Below are 26170 nucleotides of genomic sequence, written 5' to 3' on the forward strand. Positions count from 1 at the left end.
GCGTTGCTAGTCTAACGTGTAGGCCACACGTTGAATCTGTTATACCGTATGGGCACACTAGAGGAAAGGGCTACCCTTAGAGGTGGAGCCGCTCTAAGTGTGTAATATTCAATTTGATTTGACTTCTGGAATGAGAACTCTCATTTCAGTTCATTCCGCTTAATTATTTATCTATTTATTTGCATAATTAATTAATATGAATTCTTCATCTTTGAAAAGAAATATAATTTTTATGGTAAAACTTGTATTGTCTCGTGTCGGTTATAAATATAATGTTTTCTTACTGAGTTGCAAAACTCACTCTATTATATTTTCATGTTTTTCAGATACAGGTGTCATTTCAGGTTCCACTTAGTCATTTCGGTGAGTCCTCCTTCTTTCCAAGGACTAAGTAATTATGTAATGGAACATTTGCTCAAAATCTAGATTATATCAATGTTCCATATATCACAAGTAGGATCCTCGTTTGGGTTATGTTTTTTTGAATCTTGAACTGTTTAGATAATAATTATGACTTGGTTATGTAAAATGTATGAATTTAACTATATACTTTAGTTATCAACTTAATATATATGATGTGACTTTTGACATGTTTAGTTGTAGATATGATTGAAATATGTTGTTATTGTTATCTTTGAAAAAGGATGTTTATTATTGATACAGGAAGATAATATTCATACTGGTAAGATTCTAAGATAGAAGAGATTCTGTCCGTTTTTTTAAAGATTTGGTCGATTGGCTTGCTGAGGGACTTGTCCCTTGAGCGCCAATCATGATTTAGTTTGGGCCGTGACAAGATGCCTGGTGATACATTAAACAAGCAATTGCTTGTTTATGAACCAAGTTATTATTCACTTAGGTCAATTCTCAGTGAAGGTTTTCAGATTGATGTCGCAATTGATATTCTGCTATTGCTTGTCCTGTTGAACTCCTGCAACATATTTCTTCTTCAGATAAACATTCTTGCCACCATGAATATGGAAGTAACAGTTTCAATATTTCATATATACAAATTTATTTGAATAAAATATATTTTTTGTCTTTATCATTTGTGGGTCTTTTTTTCAAAAATACTTCTAGCGTTTAATTTCATTCAATTTGTTTCCAATATTTTCAATTTATTCAATTTTGTCCTTAACATTTTTTATTTGTGTCAACTATCTCGGAAAGTTTTCAATTTTATCCCTAACGTTTTATATAGAATTAGCATGTAGAGGTAATTTTGACACAAATCGAAAACATTAAGGACAAAATTAAATGAAACTAAATGTTAAAAGGTATTTTTAAAGAAAATCACAAACGTTAGAGACAAAAAGCATACTTTACCCAATTTATTTTAGCTCTAGAAACATATTATATGTTGTATTGAATGCCCCAGTTTACAGTTGTTACGGTGTAAAGTGCATATTGCACACTTTAACTTAGCAAGCCATTCCATCGCTCTTTCAGGTTCTGATAAGCCTTCGCACAAGGTATAGCCAACAATCCAAGCCTTCCGTCAATGCAAGTTTCTGTTGCTAGGTTCAACCTTAATAGTGTACTGAGTGCCTTGTCAACTGGCATTTCAACCTGCCAAAGAACATAAAATATGCAATCATTAAAGTCAGCAGTCGGCACTATCATGTAACAAACTAAAGCATCAACCATGTATCACCTTTACTTTAAACATTTCATACATGAATCTCTCGCATATCTCTCGAACACTTTGTCGAGAAGTGACCTACATTGAAGAGAATTTCACATATGATTTCTGTTTTAATTCATGACGGCAGATTTACAGCATTAGCAGATAGTAGCCTAATTTAATTAACTATTAACACACCTGACCCTTCTCAGCTTTGAGCAGGACAGCATAAGCCAAAATAGCTTCCTTATACTGCATGCATAAGGTTTTGGGAGATGACAGTAATGTAGGTTAGAATAAATAAGAAAAATGAGGTTGGAAACAAGTCAGTAAGTCACCCTATTTTTCCAGAGCAGTTTACCATTTTGCATGACAAGTATCGTGCATAATATTATCAACTACTTTGGCTGGGCTTTATGTTCAGACACTGAGTTTGTAACATAAACCACACCAAACGAGTTCATATTTGTTGATATTAACTAACACTGAATTGCTTCTGCAAAGGAAGTTTATTATCTGATTTTAGTTTGGCAAATTCACTACCTAACGTCACCTTGATTGAATCATCAAACAATTCCAACACTATTTTCAGTTCGTTTTCATTGGCAGTTGATGGTATTATCTGATTCACAATTTGGAACACACCATCTTCCTTAAAAAATTTGTTGAACAAATCATTCAAATACTTTTAAATTTTTTATCAAAAGATATTAAGCACCAGTTAACCAAAAATCATTCAAATGGTTGATTATGCTCAGCAGTGGTCCTACCTGCCCCCTCCCCCCCCCCCCCCCCTTTTCCTTTTTCTCTCTTTCTCCCGCCAAAAACAAAAAATAAAACAAAACAAAACAAAAACAAAAAAGCCAAAGTCATATACAGAAAGTGGAAAGCATGCGAAAGAATAAGATTCTCACCTGCTGCTGTTCAGAAGCATCCAGAAGAAAATGCACTGAACCGAAGCCACTTGCTAATGTTTTTTCATAAAGTGTCTTGTTGACTAGAAGCTGCAATATAATTCTTCACAATTTAGATATTTTGCTTTCCACAGAGTGCGGAAGAAAGAACAATGTTTTTACAACCTTGTAGCATAATAATATTCAACAGCACAAGAAAATATTATGCTTATTACCTGATAACGGTCCCTTGTTTGTTTGTAGCCTAGAACCACACGACTTCCGTATATTATAAGAGCACTTACTGCGACTACATCAAGTAATATTGCTGATCTGAGGCAAAAATCAAAGCAAGATACTGTTAACAGGTTAAGTGGTGCTACATAAGTTTCTCACAAGATGTAACTGCTAAGCAGGAGAGTTACTGGTGAAAGGTAGAAATAAGGTGTTTCCTTCGGCTCAGTTTGTGACTTGAGAGTTTGGAAGGGAAGAGAAGGGTTCGAAGAGTAACCTCATCTCATAAACACACCCTTCCAGACCTCAAGAACATGTTCATTTTAGATGTTCATACATGGTGTAGTCTGGTTTGGTATATCACAGAATATAAGGCTCCTTTCTAGCATCAGCGATAGTTGAACTCTAGTCATGATGACCATATTTAAAATTTAAGTAGAGGCCGCAAAATCTTTCGGAATATTATCACATGAGATACTTGAACTCCATTCATGATGACCATATTTAAAATTTAAGTAGAGGCTGCAAAATCTTTCTGAGTCACATGGAACTACATACGGGGAGGATAAAACATTCTCAAATTTGTAGTTTATGAAGTAAGCCAAAAGTCCCAAAATTGTGGCAATATCCAAGCGCACCTGCAGGTTCACAGTTAACAGTTGCATGGTTAAATGAGAATAAACAGACCTCTACTTATCTACTATTATCTTACGACTATATCCCTAATTTAGAAACTAAAGGACTTTGATGTTGTAGCATCTTGTCAATGATTTGTTGAACATATTACAGGAAATTGTGTAACTTTGTCTTTATAGTGCACCAGTCTCACGTAGAGAGACATCTATGGGCAGGACCTGAGGTCACATGAAAATTGTTCGAAGCATTTTTCATTTTTCCTATTAGGATTGTCAAATTAAGGCAGAATAAGTATAAAGGAACAACAGATACACATGTGAGAACTGTTATCAGTTATGTTACACAAGTGTACAAACTTTTAGGATTTAAGTAATGTCGGTGTAGTATCACAACCCCCTCCCACCCCCCCCCCCCCTCTCTTTTTTCTCTCTTCCCTGTATGTAATATCCACATAATAAGAAGGAAAATGTATGATAAAGAAATAGTGTTTGAGTGACCTTGCTCTCTCCTATGTTCAAAGTCCAATTTCTGAATGCTCCACTCACCAGTAAACTTATCACCTCCCTACCAGAATCATCAACCTCTCACTCCCTTCCAACTAACTTGCACCAACTGTTAGAGCTAGTGATCAGCCTCCCTTGACCACATGCCTGCCCCATGCCCCTGTTAGCCTTTATAGTCTTCCTAGTATATAGTGTTAGGTATTGTTGATATTATATTCAGATAATTGAGTCAATTAGCTGTTAGGTGTCAACTAGGTTAGATTAGAAACAATTATGAATAGTTGTGTTTTATCTACGTAGTGTAATGATTAATTATATAAATATGAGCTGAGGAGTTCAAAAACCTCAATCTCCTTGCACTGATCATTGGGATGCTGTAATGCGACTTGTAAAATATATCAAGAAAGCCCAAGGCCAAGGATTACTATACAAAGATAAAGGAAATACCCAAGTCATTGGCTATTGTGATGCCGATTGGGCATGTTCTCCTATTGATAGACAGTCTACTTCTGGGTTTGTGTCTTTCTTGGTGGAAACCTTATATCTTGGAAATGTCAGAAACAAAGTGTTGTAGCCCGATCAAGTGCAGAAGCTGAGTGTCGCGCCATGGCATTAGTGGCTTGAGTTAATATGGGTCAAGCAGTTCCTTTCAGAGTTGAAGTTCGGGACAGTTAACCAAATAAAGTTATATTGTGATAATCAAGCAGCACTCCACAATGCCTCCAATCCAGTATTTCATGAAAGAACTAAACACACAGAGGTGGATTGTCATTTCATGAGGTAGAGGGTTATATCTAAAGAAATTGTCACTGAATTTGTTAATTCAAGTGAACCATTAGCTGATATTCTCACAAAGTCTCTCAGAGGTCTTTGTAGTAATTACATTTGTAACAAGCTTGGTGCATATAATATATATGCTCCAATTTGAGAGGGGATGTTGATATTATATTCAGATAACTCAGTCAATTAGCTGTTAGGTGTCAATTAGGTTAGATTAGAATCAATTATGAATAATTGTATTTTATCTTTAGTAGGTATTGTAATGATTAATTAGTGTATATAAATATGAGTTGAGGAGTTCAGAAACCTCAAGCTTTTCAGATTAAATCACTGTCTAAACAGGTATAATTTAGTTAACTGGGTTAACTTTACATGGCCAAGGGGTAATATTCATATCATAATCTAAATCAACACCCAAACCCATATCAGCATTTGAATCAGAAGCTTAAACAACATAGAACGTGACTTTAAATGAATAGTAGAAACCTAAAAGAAACATCCTGAGCTTTTTGCAGATTTCATACCGTGTCTATGATACGGAAAGATAGCTTTTTGTGTGGAAAAATTACCTGCATATAAATTGAATATATCATGAAGAATAATACATAAAAACAAATACACAAATCACAGCAGAAACAACACTAGAAGAATCTTCTCCTGTGCCAGCACCTATAGTGGCAGAAATATTACCGGTAAATCCGGAAAAGGAATTCTCTCATAGATCTTTAATTGCAATGATGGAGCTTCAGCTTCATCTCTAGAATTTGTTTCATCAACTTCCTTCGTATAAAGTAGAATTAATTCTTCAAATGCCGGTTCCTACTTTGTGAAAACATTGAGATTTTATCAATTTTTCCAGCATAATTATGTATCATTGTATAACAGAGTTTTGCGAGAATAGAGAACTCAGAGAGACAGATAGAAGTTTCAGAACTGTGTAATGTATATTATGACATTTTGTGACTGAGTTTAGCACTGAACTGTGCTTATACACACGGCTGAATAGCTTGCTGTGCAAGTTGGCCGAAGGGGCAAAATAGTCCTTTCAATCTTAAGTTAGTTATCATAGCTGTTAGGTAGTTACAGCTGTACTATCCTAGCTGACTCAGCAGATATAACTAACAGCCCTCTACTCTATTCTCTCTAGGCTTTACTATCACTTAACTAACACATTCCATCAAATCTCATTGCCACCTCCAGTGTAAACCAAAAAAAAAAAAAGGAGGGGGAGGGGGGGGGGGAGAAAAATTTCAAGATAAGAACTGTATTAGCTATTAAAACTTGGAGCATAGACTCTTTACCCCCTTTTTTTAAAATAATAAGAAAAAGAAAATATGAAATACCATGTCAACCAAGTGCAATACTGCATAATAATTATGACTAATAATAGACGTCATGTATCTTTCAACCAGTTGAGAAGAATAGAAAAAAAGGAAAGAAGATTCATGTCTTACAACAACGTCACAGACTCATACATGAGTCACGCCTTCAAAAAATGCATGAAAGTTGAGCTAGCAAAGCTCTGCTAAATACATATTTATGCAAATTATACGAAATATATATTTATGCAGCTTTGAGAGAGTTAAAAATTAAAGATGACGGAGAATACCTGCAGGACTGACTGCGAGAGAAGTATGGAAATGGACGTTTTCAACATTTTCCAAGGATCATTTCTGCAGTATTTTCTTGTTGCTGGTCTCCAAATATCACTTAGTGATACCCTTGATAAAAAAGTAGGCCTAGATACAGAGTTCTACTAATTGGTCATGTCATATAAAAAAGATGACACTTCAACAAAATTACGCACAAAAACTCGCAAAATAATAATGACAGCATCAGACATCTCATATATGACTACTCCAAGTGCAAAATAATAATCAGGTATTCAACTACTCCAAGTGCATTCAGTATCATATATGACTCAATAATCAGTTTCCCCAATGAACCCAGAAAAACATCTCATATAAAGTACAACTGATTATAAAGCGGGTACAATTTTATAAAACCATACGAACATGCAGATCAACTGGCACCTAAGGGCTAAGGGGTGGTTTGTGGGTTGGGTTTTTGGAAGGAAAGGGAGGGGAAGGGAAGGCTTGTAGTATAAATGTTATACTATAAGTCAGTCTAAAACACTCTGTTCCCCTGCAAACTTTCAACTCACAAAAAACCCCCTAAGGTTTGATCCTGCACTACGTCACTTACTTCCCTCCCTTGGCGAGGTCGTTGTCCCAATGTACCAAATTTAAATGCGTTTTTACATTAAAGGAATCAACTTTGGATCTTAATCAAAGAGGAGCGCCTACCAAAGCTAACAGAAAGTAATAAATGAATGTTTTGTGGAGCATACCTTAAGTAAGGTTCAGATGTGTTACTATCATTGTCAACCTCGAAAGGTGCTTCTGGGGTGGGGGGAATAAGTCCAATCCAAGAAAGCAATCTCCTCAAGAGCCTTTCACGGGGACCAATTGGTGACAAAATCCCTTCATATCGAGCTACTGCTCTCTGAGCTACCAGCCAAATAGGGAGTTCTTCATTTGGTGCATTGCTTGCACCCATTTGCTCATCTGAAGCATGCTCATCATAAAGTAATGATTTTTTAAATAAGGATAATTCCTTTATCCAAAGCCTCAATCTTTCAGCCCAACTTTGTAACCTATGATCTCGACTGGCATTTTCATAGGTCTGCAAAAGAGAACGTAACATTTTATACCAAATAAGTCAAAATTTGAAAGATGCCTTATTTTTAGTCCAAGTTTGGCTTATTTTTTTCCCTTACAGGATTAGAAATTTTTCATACAAACAGTAAATTTGGAAAACTAATGATTATATTACGAAGACAATTAGAAACAATGGTCTGGACCTTGACCGGAAATAGTGTAGTGACAAGAGATGAATTGGTTAGTGTGAACTAGAAGAGAGAGAAAATGAGACAATCTGTGGTGATGTGCAATAATGAGGAGGTTATACATAAGTGGGGATGATGAGAGAGAATCCATCAAGATATCTTTTGAAGAGAGAAATTTTATAGGTTGAAGGCTCCTCTCTGCCCAGATTGTTTCTCCTTTTCCATTGCAATTACCAGATGCATAGATCAATGAAATACATCCCTGTAAAGTGTAAACTGAATTTCAGACTGAAATCTCAGTCTAAGGCATTTCCAGAAATTCTTATTTCGTTTATCTGTTGATACCACTTGGAGAAACAAGCTCGGTTGCAGGCTGAGTTCGGAAGGGCGATTGAGTTGGTGGCTCAGTGGTTGGGGGGCGGCTCCAAGATAGGAATTTGGATGAAAGCATATTCAAAAAATTAGTGCAACTTCCCCTATATAACATCATATCAAATTATAAAATTGAGATCAAAGATGATTGGTAATGATAACTTAATTTAGCAGATCAATATAAGACAACTTCAGCAGTGGATCTTCCTGCTTTAACTTCATATTCCAATTTATATCTCTCATACTTTTGAAAATTTTCATGCCTTTCACCGCAAGATTCTGAATTTCCTTCATGTAATTTCTTGTTTAGAAATAGCTTTTTCATTGTAGAATACTGACAGTGGAAGAATTTATGCTATATTAGTCCCATATAATGAAATATGTTATCTGAGCATATATTTATGCTTGTAGTAAAAGATTTCTCTCTCATGGCTGTGTAGTGGCATGATTCTATATTTCTTTCCAGATAGAACAGCGTTAGATGATGAAAGTACCATAAAATAATGACCTCACTTATCCAGGTACCAAGTTTCCCTAGAGGTTTTGATATAATATAGAAGATGCTCCGTAGAAGCATAGACTGTAAGTAATCCAGTTTCTCAACAAGTAGTAGGCCCTTCTGCTTCTCAGTTGCATAACCCCGCCTACAATAAATACAGACAGTAGGTTACTCTGGAATAAACAGAGGGCATATGCTAGATTATATATTTTCACGTTATTTTGAGTCCACTTCCTCGTAAAGATATATAAAGCATTTTTCATTTGGAAGGATAGAACAGGTATGTCAGCTTATAGAAACACAGATTATCCACTCAAATACAATACAAAATAAATACAATACCAGAAAGTTCTAAAAAAACATGAATTACTATTATTGTTACGAATGAAAATAACTAATAAGTACATTGCTAAGCCATTGGTTAAAGGGTGTCGGATCCTAAATAAAATAAAAGAATGTAACTATGGAACTATCAAAAGAAACAAATGTAACTATATTATCTCACTAATCAATAATCATCTACAAAATGGAAGTCAATTGTTTAAGTGTTGAGATAGAAGCACCCAGAGCAACATTTCACTGAAAACCTTGAAGACTAATTTGTGGAATTTGATTTTGAGTAACAATACAAAAACAAAACAGATGAGATGTACATCGAATTACCTAAATATTATGGCATTAGACTCATATGCTCTCTTCCAATCAACATATATGGGTAAGGTAAGGAGATAGTCTGTGTTCAATGCAGATGTTAACATCAGATCCCTAGCAGATAGTTCTTCAAATTGTGCATCAGAAAGAAGCTGCATGAAAGCATGCTGGAAACGTGTGGCGACAGTAACTCTGCAGCAAATTTGGAAATAGCAAATTTGAGAAAGAGAAGGTTTAATAAACAGAATGCTCATACTCTTTTCAGTTTCATAGTTTTCCATCTGACTTTGAATATTTTGATTTGGTCTGCCTATGAAATTGAACCCTTCCTTCAAGGGAAGGCGCAAATTTAAAACAAAATGACACCTAATTTCAAATTAAAAATAGTCGGATTGAAAAATTAAAGTTTTATGACTAGAGAAAGGTCTTTGAGTATATCAATGTGCTCTTCATTCCTCTAATTGTGATGCTGCTCCAATTTGTGATCCTCCTGATTTTATATTGTTTGCAATGTGAAGAACAGAAACCCTTTAAACAATTAGGAAGATGAATAATGGTGTTTGTTTGTGACAAACCTGGATCCCCTTCCATGGTCTTTCTTGCTTTTTTTGTCGAGAGCAGGTAAAAGGCGCCTTAGGTCCAAACCATAGTTGGAAGGGATAGGCTTTTCCTGTTCATCAACTGGCACATCTTGATAGACCTCCCTGTTCTCAATTCCAAGAATGTCATTGCTAACCAAGTTTGACTCCTTCCCATTCGGCACAACTGGCGTCTGTGAATCAGCTGGATTCTGTACAACTGCGTCCTCACTTTGGACTGAGGTAAGGTAATAATCGAAACGCATCTCCTCTAAGATATTTTTGTGCTCGGCATGAAGTATAGAGTCTAAGCATCTGTTTTGGAAAAATATGCACGGGAACGGAGTTAAGAATAAGGGCATGAATGAGCCCATCTAGAAACAATAGGTAGCAAAATTAGCAGAGAAGAGTAGGGGAGCTGAGTTGAATTGAAATGTAAATGACTAAATGAGAGATGGAGTAAACTCACGAAGTGAGAAGGCGAAAGTGATGGGCATCATCAAGATCATCTTGGTCTTGGTTAAACAGGACAGAGAGGATGGCATCCAGAAGTTGGGATTTGGAGATAGGAATGTGTTTCTGTCTTGGTACTTGTATTTTGGAAATGCCAACTTCTTCTTCTAGGTCTTGCTCATCAGCATGAGTCGCAGTATTGTCGCTGTAGGTGGGACTCACACTCGCAGCAGCGGCTGCGGCATCATCTTCCTCCCCCTCCTGCTCTGATTTTGACTGGATGAAAGACATCTCCTGGAGTGGTGTTTGTGCTCGTGATGGTGAACAGGTAGCAAAAGTAAGCCTGCGGAAGAGGAATATACTATGTGACTGCAACTGCGACTGCGAAGAGAGGCAGTGATGATGAGAATGAATTAATGGTTCGGAACGATAACGGAAACGGGAAACTGAAAGGGCGTTGCTCCCCGAATTATGCCAACAAGCTGACATCTGGACTGGCATGGATGAAGAAATTCAACACCAACCACAAACCACAGCCATTCGGACTTTGCAGCGGTCTCCTTTTTTTTCTTGGGAAGCAACTAACCCTGCCTCTATGTCTTTATTTTTTCTTTTTTATCATGATCATGATAACGATAATAAATTGAATATTCCATTAATAAATGCATAATTGCTTTTTTTTTTTTTTTTTTTTTTTGCATTATCTTTTATTTTTACCTGAGGTCAGATGAGCGGAGGGGAGATAGACGCAGGCTCATATTACTTATTTGTGGCCATGAAGTGTTGGATATTTAATTATTTATCCTTTACTTAAAAGAAATTATTCTGCTGAGCGGGTACTAAGAAGCAGCAAGCATAAGCATCGGTGGCGTTGGCGGAGACGACTGAGGCTTTTCGCTTCCCTTTCTCCTCCACCCATTCGATGAATCTGTTGCATCATCATCGTTATGTTTGTTTTCAGTTTAGGAAGAGGGACAGTCACGGTCGCAGTCCTAATGGTAGTAATAGTGTACTGTTAACAAATGAGAAGGCGGAGTTGAGGCTGAGGATGAGATGCAAATTGGAATGTGATGAGGATAAAGAAGTGGCAGCACGAGACAGAATAATAACATTCGGGAAATACAAAGGGAAGATGATGGGAAGCGTTCCGTCGAGGTACCTCAAGTGGGTGTCCAACAATTTAAGAGCGGGGTATTTTTTGGAATGGGCAGAGCTCGCAGACCAAGTCCTTCAAGATCCAATCTACAGAGACCGCATGGAGTGGGAGTTGGCTCTCAGTGTCTTGAATGGTGACACTCACAGTCACACTCTCTCTTCGTCTTCCTCCGCGGTCTCCGAGCTGCTCGACATTAGCGACAGGTTTGGTTGGGATAACCAAGACAAGCTTGGTTGGAGCAAAGTCGATTTTGACCTTCTCGGCACCACCAAAGGCGGTAGAATTCCTAGACGACTTGCACCGCTCAATAATCAGTCTCACCCATCCGCCTCCATTACACTCGCCAAGTCAACGACAAGGAGGATGCAGAGAAGAGAGAGGCAGAGGAACACGAGTTTGAGGACACAAGAAGTATACCACCACCAGCAGCCAAAGAACATGAAGAATGTTGATTATGTTGATAATGGTGGCGGGGAGATGGTGCGGAAGAATCAGCATCCGAACCAGAATGTGATTGCCAATCCTTTCCCGGGACGTCAGGCACTCCTGGCACACTACCACCGTGCACTCAAGCACCACAAGAAGCTTACTGTTAATATTGATCAAGACTGTTGAGTTAAACTGCTGCTGATGATTTTGTTTTATATTACAGTAGTATCTGCAATTCAATTGTTTGAACTTTGAAACACAAAGAACTGGGAATTCGTGTCCTCACTCATAATTGTAGTAATATCCATCATGGCTTTCAAGTTTCAACGTATGTTCTCGGGTCATATTTAAGGAGTAAATACCCATAGTCGTCCTGAGATTCACGGAATTACTCATAGTAATCCCTAATATCCCGATTTTTTCATTGTAGTCTTCTAGATAGAGCTCTGAGAACTCAAACTAGTCCCTTGGCCATATTTCAGGTGATGACTCATCACCGGAGCGCTGATGTGGCCGCGGATTACCACGCTGGAGGGGTCCAAAACGTCGTCGTTTTGGGTTTGGCGCCCTTGAAAGCAAAAACGACGCCGTTTAGGTGTTATTTAGTATGAAAAACAGTTTTCTCCCCCAACACAAACACTTCACTTTACTCGTCTCTTCTTCTTCCACCCTCTGACTTCTTCTTCATCTCCCCATCAATGGCGTAGCCGTAGGATTGTATTCGCTGGGTTTAGGAAAATTTGAGAGAAGAAGCAATCCAACCAGAAGTTGTTATCATTCTTCCCCTCCTTCACCATAAGCATGAGGTTCTGACTTTGTGATCGGACTCAAGGTAACCTTCATTTTTTTTTGCTTTGCATTTTCAATACAGTGTTAGTTGATGATATGCAAGTTGTTAGTGTAGTTGAGGTTCTGGAGTTTTGGTGTCATTGTATCATCTAGGATTTGAAGGCTGGCTGGGGTTTGTGGGGTTGCTCTATTTAACCCGAATAAAACAGGGATGAAATAGGGAGTTGTATGCAGGATTGGAAAAATATGTTTTCTTGTGGTGATTAATTTTTTTTAATGCATTAGTAGGCTTTCAAATTCTGCCTGTACTAAAGAAAAATTTAAAATTTAAAATTTCTTGCGATGCTGAAGTTGACCTTGGGTTTGTGGGTTGTGTTCATGAAGGTGCAGAGGATAGACTAGACCCAGATGTTAACTCAGATGGCACCAATTCTTGGCACTCAGAGGAGATGAAGACGCCTCCAAATTCAGAAGATGAGCTGGAGGATGGAAATAATTCTGAAGAGGCAAGTCCGCTGTTTAGGGAGGGTGCAAGGTTTGGAGAGCTGCATCTTGAGGTTGGCATGAAGTTCGGAACGAAATGAAAATTTAGAGAAGCTGTGAGGGAATACACAATCCAAGAGGGTAGAAGCATAAAGCTAGTGAAAAATGATAACATAAGGTGCAGGGTGGTATGTAAGGTCGAAGAGTGTCCATAGATAGCTTATGCATCAAGAGACCATAAAGAAGAATTCAATATCCAGGGCATTAATGGATGCTAGAAGTGTAGTGTATGGGGATGAGAAAGAGCAATATAGAATAGTTAGGGATTATGGTATGACGTTGTTGAAGACTAATCTGGTTCCATTGTACAAATATGCACCACCCCCAACCAGATGGTGAAGTTACCTTTGATAGGATATATGTATGCTTCAGCGGCTGTAAAAACGGGTTTAAGGCTGGCTGTCGTCCGTTAATTGGTCTGGATGGTGCTTTCCTGAAGACAATATTTGGTGGCCAGATTTTGTCAGCCGTGGGATTAGATGCAAATCACCATATCTATGTCATAGCCTGGGATGTTGTGAGAGTGAAAAATACAGAGACATGGAGATGGTTTTTTGAGCTACTTTATCAGGACTTGGATTACTATAAAGATCATGACTGGTACTTCATATCAGATATGCAAAATGTATATGCTTATATTGGATATTCATTGTTAATTAGATGGTCCATTAAGAATTGTGCTGTTATATGCTTATATGCTTGTATGTAGAACTTGTAATTATGGTGTGTAAACTCAAACTTTGCTGCTATATGGAGAATGTTGCTTTCATTGGATATTGATGTCGTTAACAATTGTGCTTTCATTATGTTTGTATACTTATATAGAGAACTTGTAATTGTTGGCTGAAATCTGATTAATCAGGGTGTCCTGTAAGCATGTTATATACTGCCTAAGTCATTATGTGCACGCTGGATAAATGTTAGGACTTGTATGCGTCACGACTACGAATTATAGGGACCATTATGGGGATACTCATCAAATTTCAGGGACTTTTATGTGTCACGATTATAATTTCAGGGACGTCTATGTTCATATTACTTTTAGTATGTATAATGTTTATAATGTTGCATGAATCTGGCAGGGACTGATATCAGTAGTGAAAGAGGTGATGCCTGATGTGCATCACCGTTTCTGCATCTGGTATTTGTGGAAAAATTTCAACAAGAATTGGAAGGACTTACAACTATGGGGACTTTTGTGGGAATGTGCAAGGGCAACAACATACCAAAAATTTAGGGATAGAATGGACAAGATTAAAAGGTTAAATGAGGATGCTTGGGCATATTTGGAGAAGTGGCCGATGGATGCTTGGACCAGAGGCTTATTCAGAAAGTTGGTTAGCATCTGTAACAACGCATGCGACGTGTTCAATTCTAAGATCAAGGATGCACGAGCCAAACCAATCATAACATTGCTGGAGGAGGTAAGGATGTTTGTTATGCGCACCACCTGCAGTGCTAGATGGGGAACGAACAGAGCTTCCACCTGCAGTGCTACCACCACCCATCATTAACATGAGTAGCAACTCCAGCTGGAACTGTGTGAGAACAGGAAGAAGTGTATGAAAAAAGAAGAAGAAGAGATGAACAAGACGAAGGGATGAAGTATTTGAGAATTTGGGGATTTAGGGTTACATATAGTACGAGGGACCAATATGGGTACAAATTGCAAATTAGTCAGCTCAGCTAGTCGTTGGGAGCTCTCCACCGTGGCAATTCGCGGCCACATCAGCGCTCCGGTGATGAGTCATCACCTGAAATATGGCCAGGGACCAGTTTGAGTGTTCGGAGCTCTATCTGGAGGATTACAATGAAAAAATCGGGATCTTAGGAATTACTATGAGTAATTGCATTAATCTTAGGGACGACTATGGATATTTACTCCGAGTATTGCTAAGGAGTGAGACTTAATATATAAATAGTGAAGGATTCCTTGAGACCGTATCAAAAGTGCATGCTTGGGATTGAAGTGGTTTACTAGAAACACGTATCAAGCTTGAATGATAACAAATATATTTTCAGTACAGTTGTGGGAAAGACTAAATATAAGACACAAGTAGAATAGTGACCAATCCAAAATAAAATCTACTGTGTGATATTTCTCTATCCTTAGCTCTTTTATATTGCATCTATATTTTAAAGTGGTAGAAAATACAATTTCTTATAAGTGTTATGAATTCACTTGTAAGTCCTTAAAAAATATTAGTACATGTCAATTTGTACATTTATTTTTAATATGATTTTCTTAATAAAAAAATTATCATTGATTTTATATGCTCAATTCACTTCTTCCTAAGCATATTCTACTTAGTGAATAATATTATATAGATTTATGCAATTCGAACATGACGAATAAAAGTTGAGAGGATATCACGTGATAATTTATTTGGAAGTATTGAATAAATTATCAAAGAAAATTGTTAAAAGTGGCTCAAAAACTTAAATATAATTCTAGCTTTTATGAACTTCGGTGAATCAAGAATTTGTTGACAGGTTTCACAGTGGGCACCAAAATATTTTGATGTTGAAATATCTTTCCGATGTATAACTCATTTAGCATGTTATTTATTATTTTTTTTTTTTGAAATAAAAGAGCTCAATACAATAGAGTGGAGCAAAAATTAATAAACAAACACACTATCAACACCTAAAAATTAACACAAAATAAAAAAACTCTCTATATTATCTTCAGCATAACCATCAACAACACGAAGAGAGCACACCTTCCCACTATTTATAGCTAAGCACGGACATATTGATAATTTCTTCTACACCTTTGATTTCATTCTGAAATATCCTCCGATTCCTTTTCATCCAAATATTTCAGATGATCGCACAAAAGCACCTCAACCGCTGCTTTCGATCCTCCTTCCTACGCGCTACGCGGCTTTTTTGTCTAACTTAAAAAGTAGTCCTTCATCAATTTCGGAAGAAACCATAGTCGGCCAAACACAATCCAAGTATTCCACACCTGCCAAGCAAAATCACAGCCAAGAAACAAGTGATGGACTTGCTCAACATCCCTGTTGCATAAAACACACCTCTTATCATCCTGATTAAGTATCCCGAACCTACTCAGCCTTTCCTTAGTATTCACCCTGTCTATCAATACAAACCAAGCAAACAACTCTACTTTTGGTGGAACTAAACCTTTCCAAATGGAGTTAGTGAAGCTGTAACTGGTTATATTCTCTGCAAGCATTCCTTCTTGTAACACCTGCACAAAAGAGTTAGTCGAAAAAATACCAAGTCTATCATATTTCCATACTACTCTATCCTCACTATTATTTACTAGCCTCACAGGTCGCAAAGTCTCATGCAACTGACCCAAAAGATCCAACTCCCACTGAAAAAGTTCTCGCCTCCATAGGAAGTTCCAAACCCACTCTAACCCATCCCAAAACCCACAATCCCCGATAAGCGAACCACACTGGTTTGAAACAGAGAAGATTCAAGGGAACTGATCTCTCAAGGAACCACAATGTAGCCATACATTCTCCCAAAACTGAGTTCGACGACCATCACTAATCTCCATGGATAGACCTGTCATCATCTTATCCCTTAAATGTTGATTTGTTATCTATAGCTGGCATATATTCTTCCAAGGGCCTCCTCTGGTAGATAACACTTGAGTGGCCAGTAACTCATCTGGCTTCAGATTATTACAAGAACAGACCACCTTTTTCCACAATGGACACTCTTCCTTCGCAAACCGCCACCACCACTTAAACAAAAGTGCAGTATTTCGAACCATAGTATCTCCAACTCCTAAACCACCTAACTTCTTCAGGGCCTGCACCAACTCCCATCTTACCAATGCCATACCATTCCTCCCATCCTCCTTGCTCCATAAAAACCTTCTCTGCAAGGAAATCAGTTTCTCAGCAATCGCCTTCGACATCTTATACAAGTTCAAGTAATACACCGGAAAGCTATTTAACACTGATTTGATAAGCACCAACTTTCCGACTTTATTTAGCACCTTAACTTTCCAGAGGCTTAGTTTCTCTTCCACTTTGTCAATTATAGGCTTCCAGGTCTTGTCCAACTTTGGGTTAGCTCCTAAGGGAACTCCAAGATATCTAACTGGGAGGGTACCTTCCTTACAACCCCACAAGCTGCACATACGTTGTACCCATTGCTCTTCGCAATTGATTGGAATCAGGCTAGATTTATCAAAATTAATACTGAGCTCGGACATCAACTCAAACCACCGCAGCAGCCGCTTGTAGTTCTTCATGGTCTCATCTTCTGGTGGGCAAAACAGGATAGTGTCGTCAGCAAACTGAAGATGTGATAACTCTACCATGTCTCTACCAACCACTAAGGGAGATATACGCTCGTTCCGCACTGCCTGGCCAACCATTCTATGCAGAACATCCACAACCAGCACAAACAAAAAAGGAGAGAGCTATGGTCAGACACTCCATAACTCAAGCCCTCCATCTGCACCCAAATCCCATCTTCTGCAGCACCATATACACAAAGCTCCACTTAATTTTGTCATAAGCTTTTTGAAAATCTAGCTTAATTATGGCTGCCTCTTTTTTCTTTCTCTTAAGCCAGTGAACTGTTTCACACGTTATGAGAGTCCCATCATAAATCTTCCGACCTTTATTATATGAAACTTTTCTTGTAAATTAAAGCATGTAGTCGAAGTAAATTTTACTTCAAGCTGTAATTCTGCTGAAAATTTTTTTATAAGAATCTCTTCAATGGTTATGATGATGAAAGTCAAACCGATATAATAAGTACGTGGAGATGTACCTGCAAAAGATATTTTGATGACGTTAAAGTTAATAAATGTTTAAGTGATATAATAATTTTATGAATATAGAATATTAGATGTAAAAATATAGAAACATATAATAAAATATATGTAATTCGTAGAACTTAATGTATATATTTTTTTATTGGAAAGTAGAAAGTAACTTATATAGATATTATATTAATGAATAATATTGATGTTATGTTTGTTTAGTCATTAAATCAGTAACAATAATCATTAAATTTATCGGTTATAAGTTAAAAATAAAAAATAATTAAGGTTGAGTTATAATTCATGATGTACTGTAAAGATAAAATTGTAATTCATCACGAGTAATAGATTATTCCTCAACTTAAGTAACGAATCGAATACTTATTTTAATTTAATTTATATTTGGTTATAGGTACAAATCATATTAGTTTTATGCTTAATTCAGCATCAAGTCGAATGTATGTTAGCTAGTTAGACTATTCTTCTCTTTTAAAATAACAGGAAAAAATGGAAAATAATAGATTAATCACAATAATATAAGGAATCACCTTTAAATAAGTACATATAGTGGTTAATAATTAATAAATTATTATAATTAAATTTAGTTTATTATTATAAAAAAATAATTTATTTTAAAATTAGAAAATGGATAAATATTTTAAAATTTCAAAATTGTTAAACTCAATAGATATATTAAAAATGTAATATACATATTAAAAATAAATTATAATATATTTATATATAAATATATATGTTATTTAAATTATTTTTAATTTGTATTTTAATGTATATTTTATATATAGTTTTTGTGTACATTTACCATATTTGGAGATATATAATGTGTTGTAATTTGTTTGAATTCTAAAGTAAAATCTAAGAATGGAAAACTTAATCATAATTCAAAGGACACGGTTTCACAGCTTAAATTACATAGACCTAACCTAAGACAAAGGAGATGAAGAAAATTTGAGGACCTCCTTAGACCTCTCCGAATCGAACATAACTACTGAAAAGACCCAAAATTAGGCTGACCCCGCATGCAAAAATTTTCCTGTCATCTCCATTACCACAGTATCCAACATCCACTATCCAGTATCCACATCATAAGCTTCTTTGCGTGGTCTCTCCAACATCATAATTACCCTTATTGGCATCTGGCCATTAAAACCTAACAAATTACTATTGATCAGAAATAAACATATATAATATAATAATAACAATAACAATAGTAACAAAATAATAAAAATAAAAATGATAAACCGTAAAAAAAAAAAAACAATAATAATAATAATAAAAGAAAATAATAATGACAAAAACAATAATAAGGGAAAAGGAAGAGAATAACACATTGCCTAATCCCACCAAAACCAAAACTAAAACCGACACCAACACCTTCCTGTGAATAAGCGAATTATTATTTATTATATTATTGTGGGTTTTGGATCTTGTGTCCTCTCACCATAATTGTCATCATCGTCGAGGCTAATGGGCGCGCGCTCGGCTTTGCTTGTGCGCGCACCTGCAGCATCCAACAATGTCCGGTTATTGTTCACGTTCGTTAACATTATTGTTGCTCTTTTGGGGATTCTATCACCGTGCTCTTCCTATTCGGATGCTGAGGCGCTCTTGAAGTTCAGGGCTTCATTGAGAAATGCGGTTGCCCTCAGCAGCTGGGATCCATCCATAAACCCAAAGCCACCGTGCTCTGGCAGCATTGCCAGTTGGGTGGGTCTGTATTGTAATCAAGACAAAGTTTGGGGGTTACGCCTGGAGAGCATGGGCCTCAACGGCAACATTGACATGGCTTCTCTCTCTTCAATGCCCGCTTTGCGGATGCTTAGCCTAATGAACAATACCTTTGCGGGTCCCTTGCCCAACATTAAGATGCTGCCCAATTTGAAGGCCCTCTTCCTGTCCTTTAATCATTTCTCCGGAGACATAGCTGATGATGCATTTGCAGGTTTGAGTCGATTGAGAAAGCTTTATTTGGCAAATAACGATTTCACCGGTAAAATTCCTTCTTCCATTGCCGCATTGCCTAGTCTCCTCTACCTCAGGCTTGATGCAAACAAGTTTCACGGCCAAATTCCCGATTTTCCACGCAGCAATGGCTTAAAGACTTTCAACCTCGCTAACAATGATTTAGAGGGCCCCATCCCAGCCAGTCTAAGCACCTTCGATCCTACCTCCTTTAGCGGTACTTCCCTGTCACGCGTATTATTAAATTGAATAAAATATAATTGAATCTGAATATCGTAGGGTTATTTATTTTGCAGGAAACAGACGTTTATGCGGGCCACCACTGACAAATCCTTGCCCACCAGCTACAACAGGAAGCCAGGATGGTCAAGGCAAAGAGCAGGTTATGAAAACTCTAGTGATTGTGATCGGGGTGGCAGTGGTTGTAGCTTTCCTGGTTACAGTCTTAGTCATATGGCGCTTGAGACTCAAGTCCCGCGATCTCAATCAAATAAATAATAATGAGGTCCCAAAGTTCCAAGGCCAGACCTCCGACAAGTTCGTTCCTCCCGTTTACGTCAAAACCAAAAGCCTAGCGGAACAATATGATGCTGCTACAACTCCTAAGCAGGTGCTCAGTTCTGTACATTCCAAGAAGGTGGAGCAAGGCAAGCTCGCATTCCTGAATTGTGACACCGGACTCAAGTTTGATTTGCAGGATTTGTTAAGGGCCTCGGCCGAAATTCTAGGCAGTAACACATTTGGCTCTTCTTACAAGGCCGTTATCCTGGACGGTCAAGCTGTGGTTGTCAAGAGGTACAAGCAAATGAACAATGTGCCGAGAGAGGAGTTCCATGAGCACATGAGAAGGCTTGGAAACCTCAACCATCCCAATATTCTGCCCTACATGGCCTATTACTATAGGAAAGAAGAGAAGCTCTTGATCTCTGCCTATATTCAAAATCGTTGCTTAGCCAGCCATCTTCATGGTATATATTTATTTTGTGCAAATTAAAAACTAAAAAGTAGAGTTTGGATAAATAAAATACTCACAAAAATTATAAGAGAAAGTATAGGAAACCAATGACCTAAGCGTACATTATTAGAGATATGATTATTAGTGTTACATTATCCTGTCAAGTTACGCTTTTGGGATGAGTGGTTTCAGGACATGGTATTAGAGTTCCAGATTCGGAAGGTCAAGAGTTTGAACCTAAACCCAAAATTAGCTTTTTATAACATGAGATATTTATTATCCCTGGCATCCGGATGGTTATTTTAGATAGTATAGGTGGTATCCGGATGATTATTCTTCATAGTATAGGTGATGTTCATTTTATTCATAAACCAAAGATTTAGTCCATTGTACACATTGTACGTTTAGGCCATTGGGTCCATAGCACTACTCAAATTATAAATATCAAAATACACACTATATAAAAGTACCATGTTGTCCCCGGAATTTAAGATTTGAAATATATTTTTATCCATTAAAATCAATTTTTTTAAATGTACTTTGATATTTATTAATTTAATATATATTTTTGTCCGAAAAAACAAAAATATATATTTTTGTCCACTTCAAAGTTTTTTAGTTTATATTTTTTTAATTTTTTTAGTTTTGCGTCTACAACATTTTTTTTTGGAATAAATTAAACTGCACAGAATTTGGACAACTAAAAAGGTGGAGTCAAATCAAAATGACATGAAAGCACAGCTTATTAACAAATATAAATATATGATTGTTGTAGGTAATCACAAGAATAAAAAGCAGGGGCTTGAGTGGCCAACCCGATTGAAAATAGTGAAAGGTGTGGCGAGGGGATTGGCCTACCTATACAACGCACTCCCAAGCGTTGTTGCGCCTCATGGTCACCTCAAATCTTCCAATGTGCTTTTGGATGAATCTTTTGAGCCCCTACTGACCGATTATGGGCTCAGTCCTTTGATCAACCTTGATCGTGCCCAACAAGTCATCATGCCTTACAAATCACCCGAGTATGCTCAACTTGGGCGTATAACAAGGAAGACTGATATGTGGAGTTTTGGAATTCTGATTCTGGAGATTTTGACAGGTAAATTTCCAGAGAACTATCTGGCACAGACACATAACAGTGATTCGGACATTGCCAGTTGGGTCAATACAATGATTACCGAGAAGCACACCAGCGACGTGTTTGACGCAGACATGGGAGGATTTGGCAATAGTAAAGCTGAATTGCTCAAACTCTTAAAGATTGGCTTGAGTTGTTGCGAGGAGAACGTGGAAAGAAGGTTAGATATCAAGGAAGCTCTTGACCAAATCGAAGACTTGAAGGAGGCTGAAAGTGATGGAGAATACTCTTCTACTTTAGTCACTTCCGACCGGGATGCCTATAGAGCCGTGTGATTAATTCGACTCTCACTTGCCTTTTTCCTTCACCGCAACTAGCTACCTTGCAAATTGTACGGCTGCATAGAAGTTGGCTTTCCTCCAACAATATTATACATAAAAGAAACAAAAACAACTGTTTATTAACCTTGAATTCTTCTAACTAATTAATTAGTTTTTATGTTTGTTTTACTGGTTAACGGAAGTAGGTATTTTCGGTACATCTCGATAACTACACTCCACATGTACTTTTTTCTTACTTTGTGTCTTTGTTTACATAGATCCTAGATAGATTTAGGTTATCTCCTTTCACACTTCTATGTACATACATTGTCTCTCACAATTTTAATCCTGTAGTCTAGTTATTATTCTGTCCATCATTCACGAAATTATTTTATATCTATTCACTCGAAATAATCATCAGTAATGCTAAAGGATTGATTAATTAATTGTTAACTAACTTTTTCAGCTCACATTCATTAATTTTTAAAAATTATTTTCGTTATCTCAAAATCTAAGTTTTAAATCATAAATCCTTAACCCTAAATCTTAAATTATAATTCTAAATTCTAATGTTGATTAATTAAAAATTAATTGTTTATTTTTTAATTAATTTACTCGATTAAAAAAATGCTAAAATGCTGAATGATGCACCCTTAAATATTATTTGATAGTGATAATAATTTTAGAATAATAATATAATAATAAAACTGAGCAAATAAAAATATTTGAACACAAATCACATGCAATCTAACAGAAAAAAAGTTATAATTATTTTGCGTTTTAATTTTTAAAATATGTCTATAAAAAAAAATAAACAAACATTATAATTATTAAAGATGAACTTTAATAAATAATATTATTCAAACACTAAAAATTATCCAAAATTTCAAACTACTCCTCCTAATCTAACTCTAAATTTTTTATCACAACCCGAATTCCGCCATCACTCATTCTCAACCCTTTACTACCAAAGACGGAGGCATGTAAATTTTTGCTTTGCTTTTCAAGTAGTATCTCTTGAAAAATTGCAAGTTTTAAGGATGGCTACATAGTTCTCTTTGTATAATATATCACAATTTTAGACACACTCCATCACTATAAGACTGGTATTTAGTCTCTTTCAATCTCTTGGCCTAAGATCAAATCATCTTAATTATTCTTAATATTTATCAAGAAAACTAAAAATATAAGAAAAAGAAAAATTTGGTAAAAAAAATTTTATTATATACAAATGTTTATTACAAATGACTTGTACCTTCAAATTTAAATTCTCTTGCTATATATAAGCATCTATCTTTCTAAATGGATAATCTATTGTCTATTATTAGTGATAAACTTATCATATGCCAATATAAAAACATGTTACCAAACTCAATACATAATTATGTTATTTTTAATTACATTTAAAAGATATAATTACAAAGTATAAGAAATAAATCTATATATTTGTGAGTCATTTTTATACAAAAAAATGTAAAAATATTTGTATATTAAGTATTTATTGTATATTTTAAAATTAGAATGAATAATTTTATCAAAAAAATATTTTATTAAAAATTTTAAATTTATTTTATTTTTTAACATTAAAGAATACTCTTATTTATATTTGTTCCGAAAATTACTTGAAACAATGATTTGAATTTGAACGTGAGGTTTAGACTCCTTCTGAGATAGCATCTATCCGACTTATGTTGGTACCGAGGTGCCGCCGCCCGAGTTTCACGTGAGGAGGTGGGGATGGTACCTGCAAGAGACTCCGATATTTAAGCTAAGTTAGCAAAGGTTTTAAGCAATTTTTTAGTAGATTGGGTGTTAATATATTTATAGTAAAAAGATAATCACCTTTAGAGTAGTTTCACCTTTGATGGTGGATGGCCGTTCCCTTTATCTTAAAAATTTGTTGAGATCTTCCTTCTAGATAAAGTAGAGAGATAGTAGGAGATATTTCATGGATAGTTACGTACTTATTCAGATAAGTAGGGTTGAACCACCTTTATTGTGTTCGACCTATGTTTTTTGGTCAGTGTATGAACAATATTCTTATATTTTTCATATATCACATAAATTTTAGCTCTAATTAATTAGTATTAAATATAATCAACGATCCAATCAAGTATCTAGAATATTCATTATAAACTCTAAATTACTTTAAACAACTGCATATTTTTACACATACATATTTTTCTATAATGACCTTCTAAAATATTTTCAGATCTTTTAGGGTCTTTTATGACCTTCTTAAGTATTATAGAATTTTCTAAAATATCCAAAATAATTTTAAACACACTAAAATTGATCGAATTTCTATACAAACACCAATAAAATAACATTTTAAAATTTACCGCAGCAAAGGCTCCAAACATTCTTTAAATTGGAGGTCTTTAAATTGGAGGGCGGCCTACGCAATTTGTGGAAACTTAAATTAATGATAGCACTTTAATAAGTATTATATTGTTTAAAAATTAATTAAAATATAGATAAATTAATATTAAATTTAATGTATTTTTTATTTAAAATATTTTGTAATACAAATTTTTTTTTTATTGAAGCGGTATAAAATTACATTTTTATTTATTATTTTTATTTTTATAATTATTTTAGTTGACGAATTTAGTCTTCTTATATAGTGTTTATTTTTTTTTTTTTTGGTTGTTGTTGTAGATGTTTCTTTATTCCTATCATATGTTCTTGTAAGGACATATTCTTTTTAAAATGTTGACATGTATGCATTTTTTATTGTCTTTTTAGATCCATCTTTGTATATATATATTTTATCTGAAGATGCGTCTTGAATTTTTTTACTTTTCTTTTTCTTTAATCTCTTAATTGGTATGTCATCTTTGTCTAATGATATTAGTATTGGTGAAGTTAGTTCCTATAATTAATAAGAAAATATAAATAAACAATATAAATAATATTTTAAATAGTTTGTAATATTACCTATTTTATTTATTATAATATGAATTGAACTTAGTATTTTTTGTTGGGACAAATGTCTTACTAATAGTGTATTGTTAAAAAATTTTTTTGAGAAAATTATTATTAGGGTAAAAAACCTTAATAAGCCAAGTCAAGAATCATGTAACGTAAATACGCCAAAGCGAAAATCGTTTCAGCAATAAGCCAAATCATATTTTTATATAATTCGAACCATGCTGGTTCGAATTCCATTTCTACATAATTCGAACCAGCTTGGTTCGAATTATACACAAACACATGCATACACGTAATTCGAACCAGCTTGGTTCGAATTACACACAAACACACGCACACACTAATTCGAACCAGCTTGGTTCGAATTACACATAGTAATTCATGGTATAATTCGAATTATGCTGTTAAAAAATTAATAATTTATTTAAAAAAATTTATTAAAAAAATTAATAATTTAAAAATTAAAAAATATATATTTTTATTTCATACGTTAAAAAAAGCTAACAAAATATTTAATTACGAGACTTCTTTAAAATATTAATGAGCTATCAATTCGAATTCCATACAATACTTTTCTGTCCATTTTTAATAGTTCATGAATATTTTTTAATAAATTTTTTTAATAAATTTTTTTAATAAATTTTTTTAAATTATAGTACAAAAAATATTTTATCCTATGCAAAACAATTTAAAAAAATGGCTTAAAAATGTTAGGAGTACTATAAAAATTTGTAATGTTATAATAACTTAGGTAAATACATGCATGTACTCAAATTTTAAATAAAATACTCTACATAGTCAATAATAATTTAGAAATGAAAGAAAATATTTTATTCCATACAAAATAATTAAAAAATATATTTTATTCTATACAAAATAATTTTAAAAAATGGCTTAAAAGATGTTATGAGGTAAAATATTACAAACTAGAATATTACAAACTTTTATAGTACTCATAACATCTTTTAAGCCATTTTTTAAAATTATTTTGTATAGAATAAAATATATTTTTTAATTATTTTGTATGGAATAAAATATTTTCTTTCATTTCTAAATTATTATTGACTATGTAGAGTATTTTATTTAAAATTTGAGTACATGCATGTATTTACCTAAGTTATTATAACATTACAAATTTTTATAGTACTCCTAACAT

At 35.1% G+C, this 26170-nt stretch overlaps 4 protein-coding genes across 7 annotated transcripts; 3 read left to right on the top strand and 1 right to left on the bottom strand.

Moving 5' to 3' along the window:
- Positions 1-885: 885 nt before the first annotated feature.
- Positions 886-10795, bottom strand: LOC107617996 (DUF3754 family protein, putative (DUF3754)). 4 transcript variants are annotated; one of them, XR_015896206.1, is made up of 15 exons: positions 10088-10795; positions 9616-9933; positions 9053-9232; positions 8399-8534; positions 7021-7355; positions 6280-6409; positions 5361-5489; positions 5195-5239; positions 3310-3389; positions 2754-2850; positions 2539-2628; positions 1823-1876; positions 1655-1720; positions 1327-1569; positions 886-931 (listed from the first exon to the last, which is right to left on the bottom strand). XR_015896206.1 is itself a non-coding variant. In XM_016319904.3 (14 exons), the coding sequence occupies exons 1-14, from the start codon at positions 10570-10572 to the stop codon at positions 1530-1532; spliced, it is 2163 nt and encodes a 720-aa protein (XP_016175390.1). In that variant the 5' UTR covers positions 10573-10795; the 3' UTR covers positions 1259-1529. The 4 variants fall into 4 exon arrangements, 2 of the variants coding, with proteins under 2 accessions (XP_016175390.1, XP_016175387.1); XM_016319904.3 differs by lacking the exon at positions 886-931 and having other exon boundaries at positions 1259-1569; positions 1677-1720; XM_016319901.3 differs by lacking the exon at positions 886-931 and having other exon boundaries at positions 1259-1569.
- Positions 10788-11983, top strand: LOC107616657 (golgin family A protein). The gene has a single exon (XM_016318613.3). The coding sequence runs from the start codon at positions 10994-10996 to the stop codon at positions 11840-11842; it is 849 nt and encodes a 282-aa protein (XP_016174099.1). The 5' UTR covers positions 10788-10993; the 3' UTR covers positions 11843-11983.
- Positions 11984-13301: 1318 nt separating this feature from the next.
- Positions 13302-14502, top strand: LOC148546953 (uncharacterized). The gene is made up of 3 exons (XM_088496810.1): positions 13302-13689; positions 13851-13858; positions 14071-14502. The coding sequence occupies exons 1-3, from the start codon at positions 13302-13304 to the stop codon at positions 14500-14502; spliced, it is 828 nt and encodes a 275-aa protein (XP_088352936.1).
- A 4595-nt stretch (positions 14503-19097) lies between these two features.
- LOC107619502 (pollen receptor-like kinase 4) lies at positions 19098-22454 on the top strand. Its single transcript, XM_016321797.3, has 3 exons — positions 19098-19944; positions 20024-20695; positions 21458-22454. The coding sequence occupies exons 1-3, from the start codon at positions 19233-19235 to the stop codon at positions 22093-22095; spliced, it is 2022 nt and encodes a 673-aa protein (XP_016177283.1). The 5' UTR covers positions 19098-19232; the 3' UTR covers positions 22096-22454.
- The last annotated feature ends 3716 nt before the right edge of the window (positions 22455-26170 follow it).

Source organism: Arachis ipaensis, chromosome B8 (genome assembly GCF_059453495.1).
Source record: "Arachis ipaensis isolate K30076 ecotype BB chromosome B8, ASM5945349v1, whole genome shotgun sequence".
In the NCBI taxonomy this organism is placed as follows: Eukaryota; Viridiplantae; Streptophyta; class Magnoliopsida; order Fabales; family Fabaceae; genus Arachis; species Arachis ipaensis.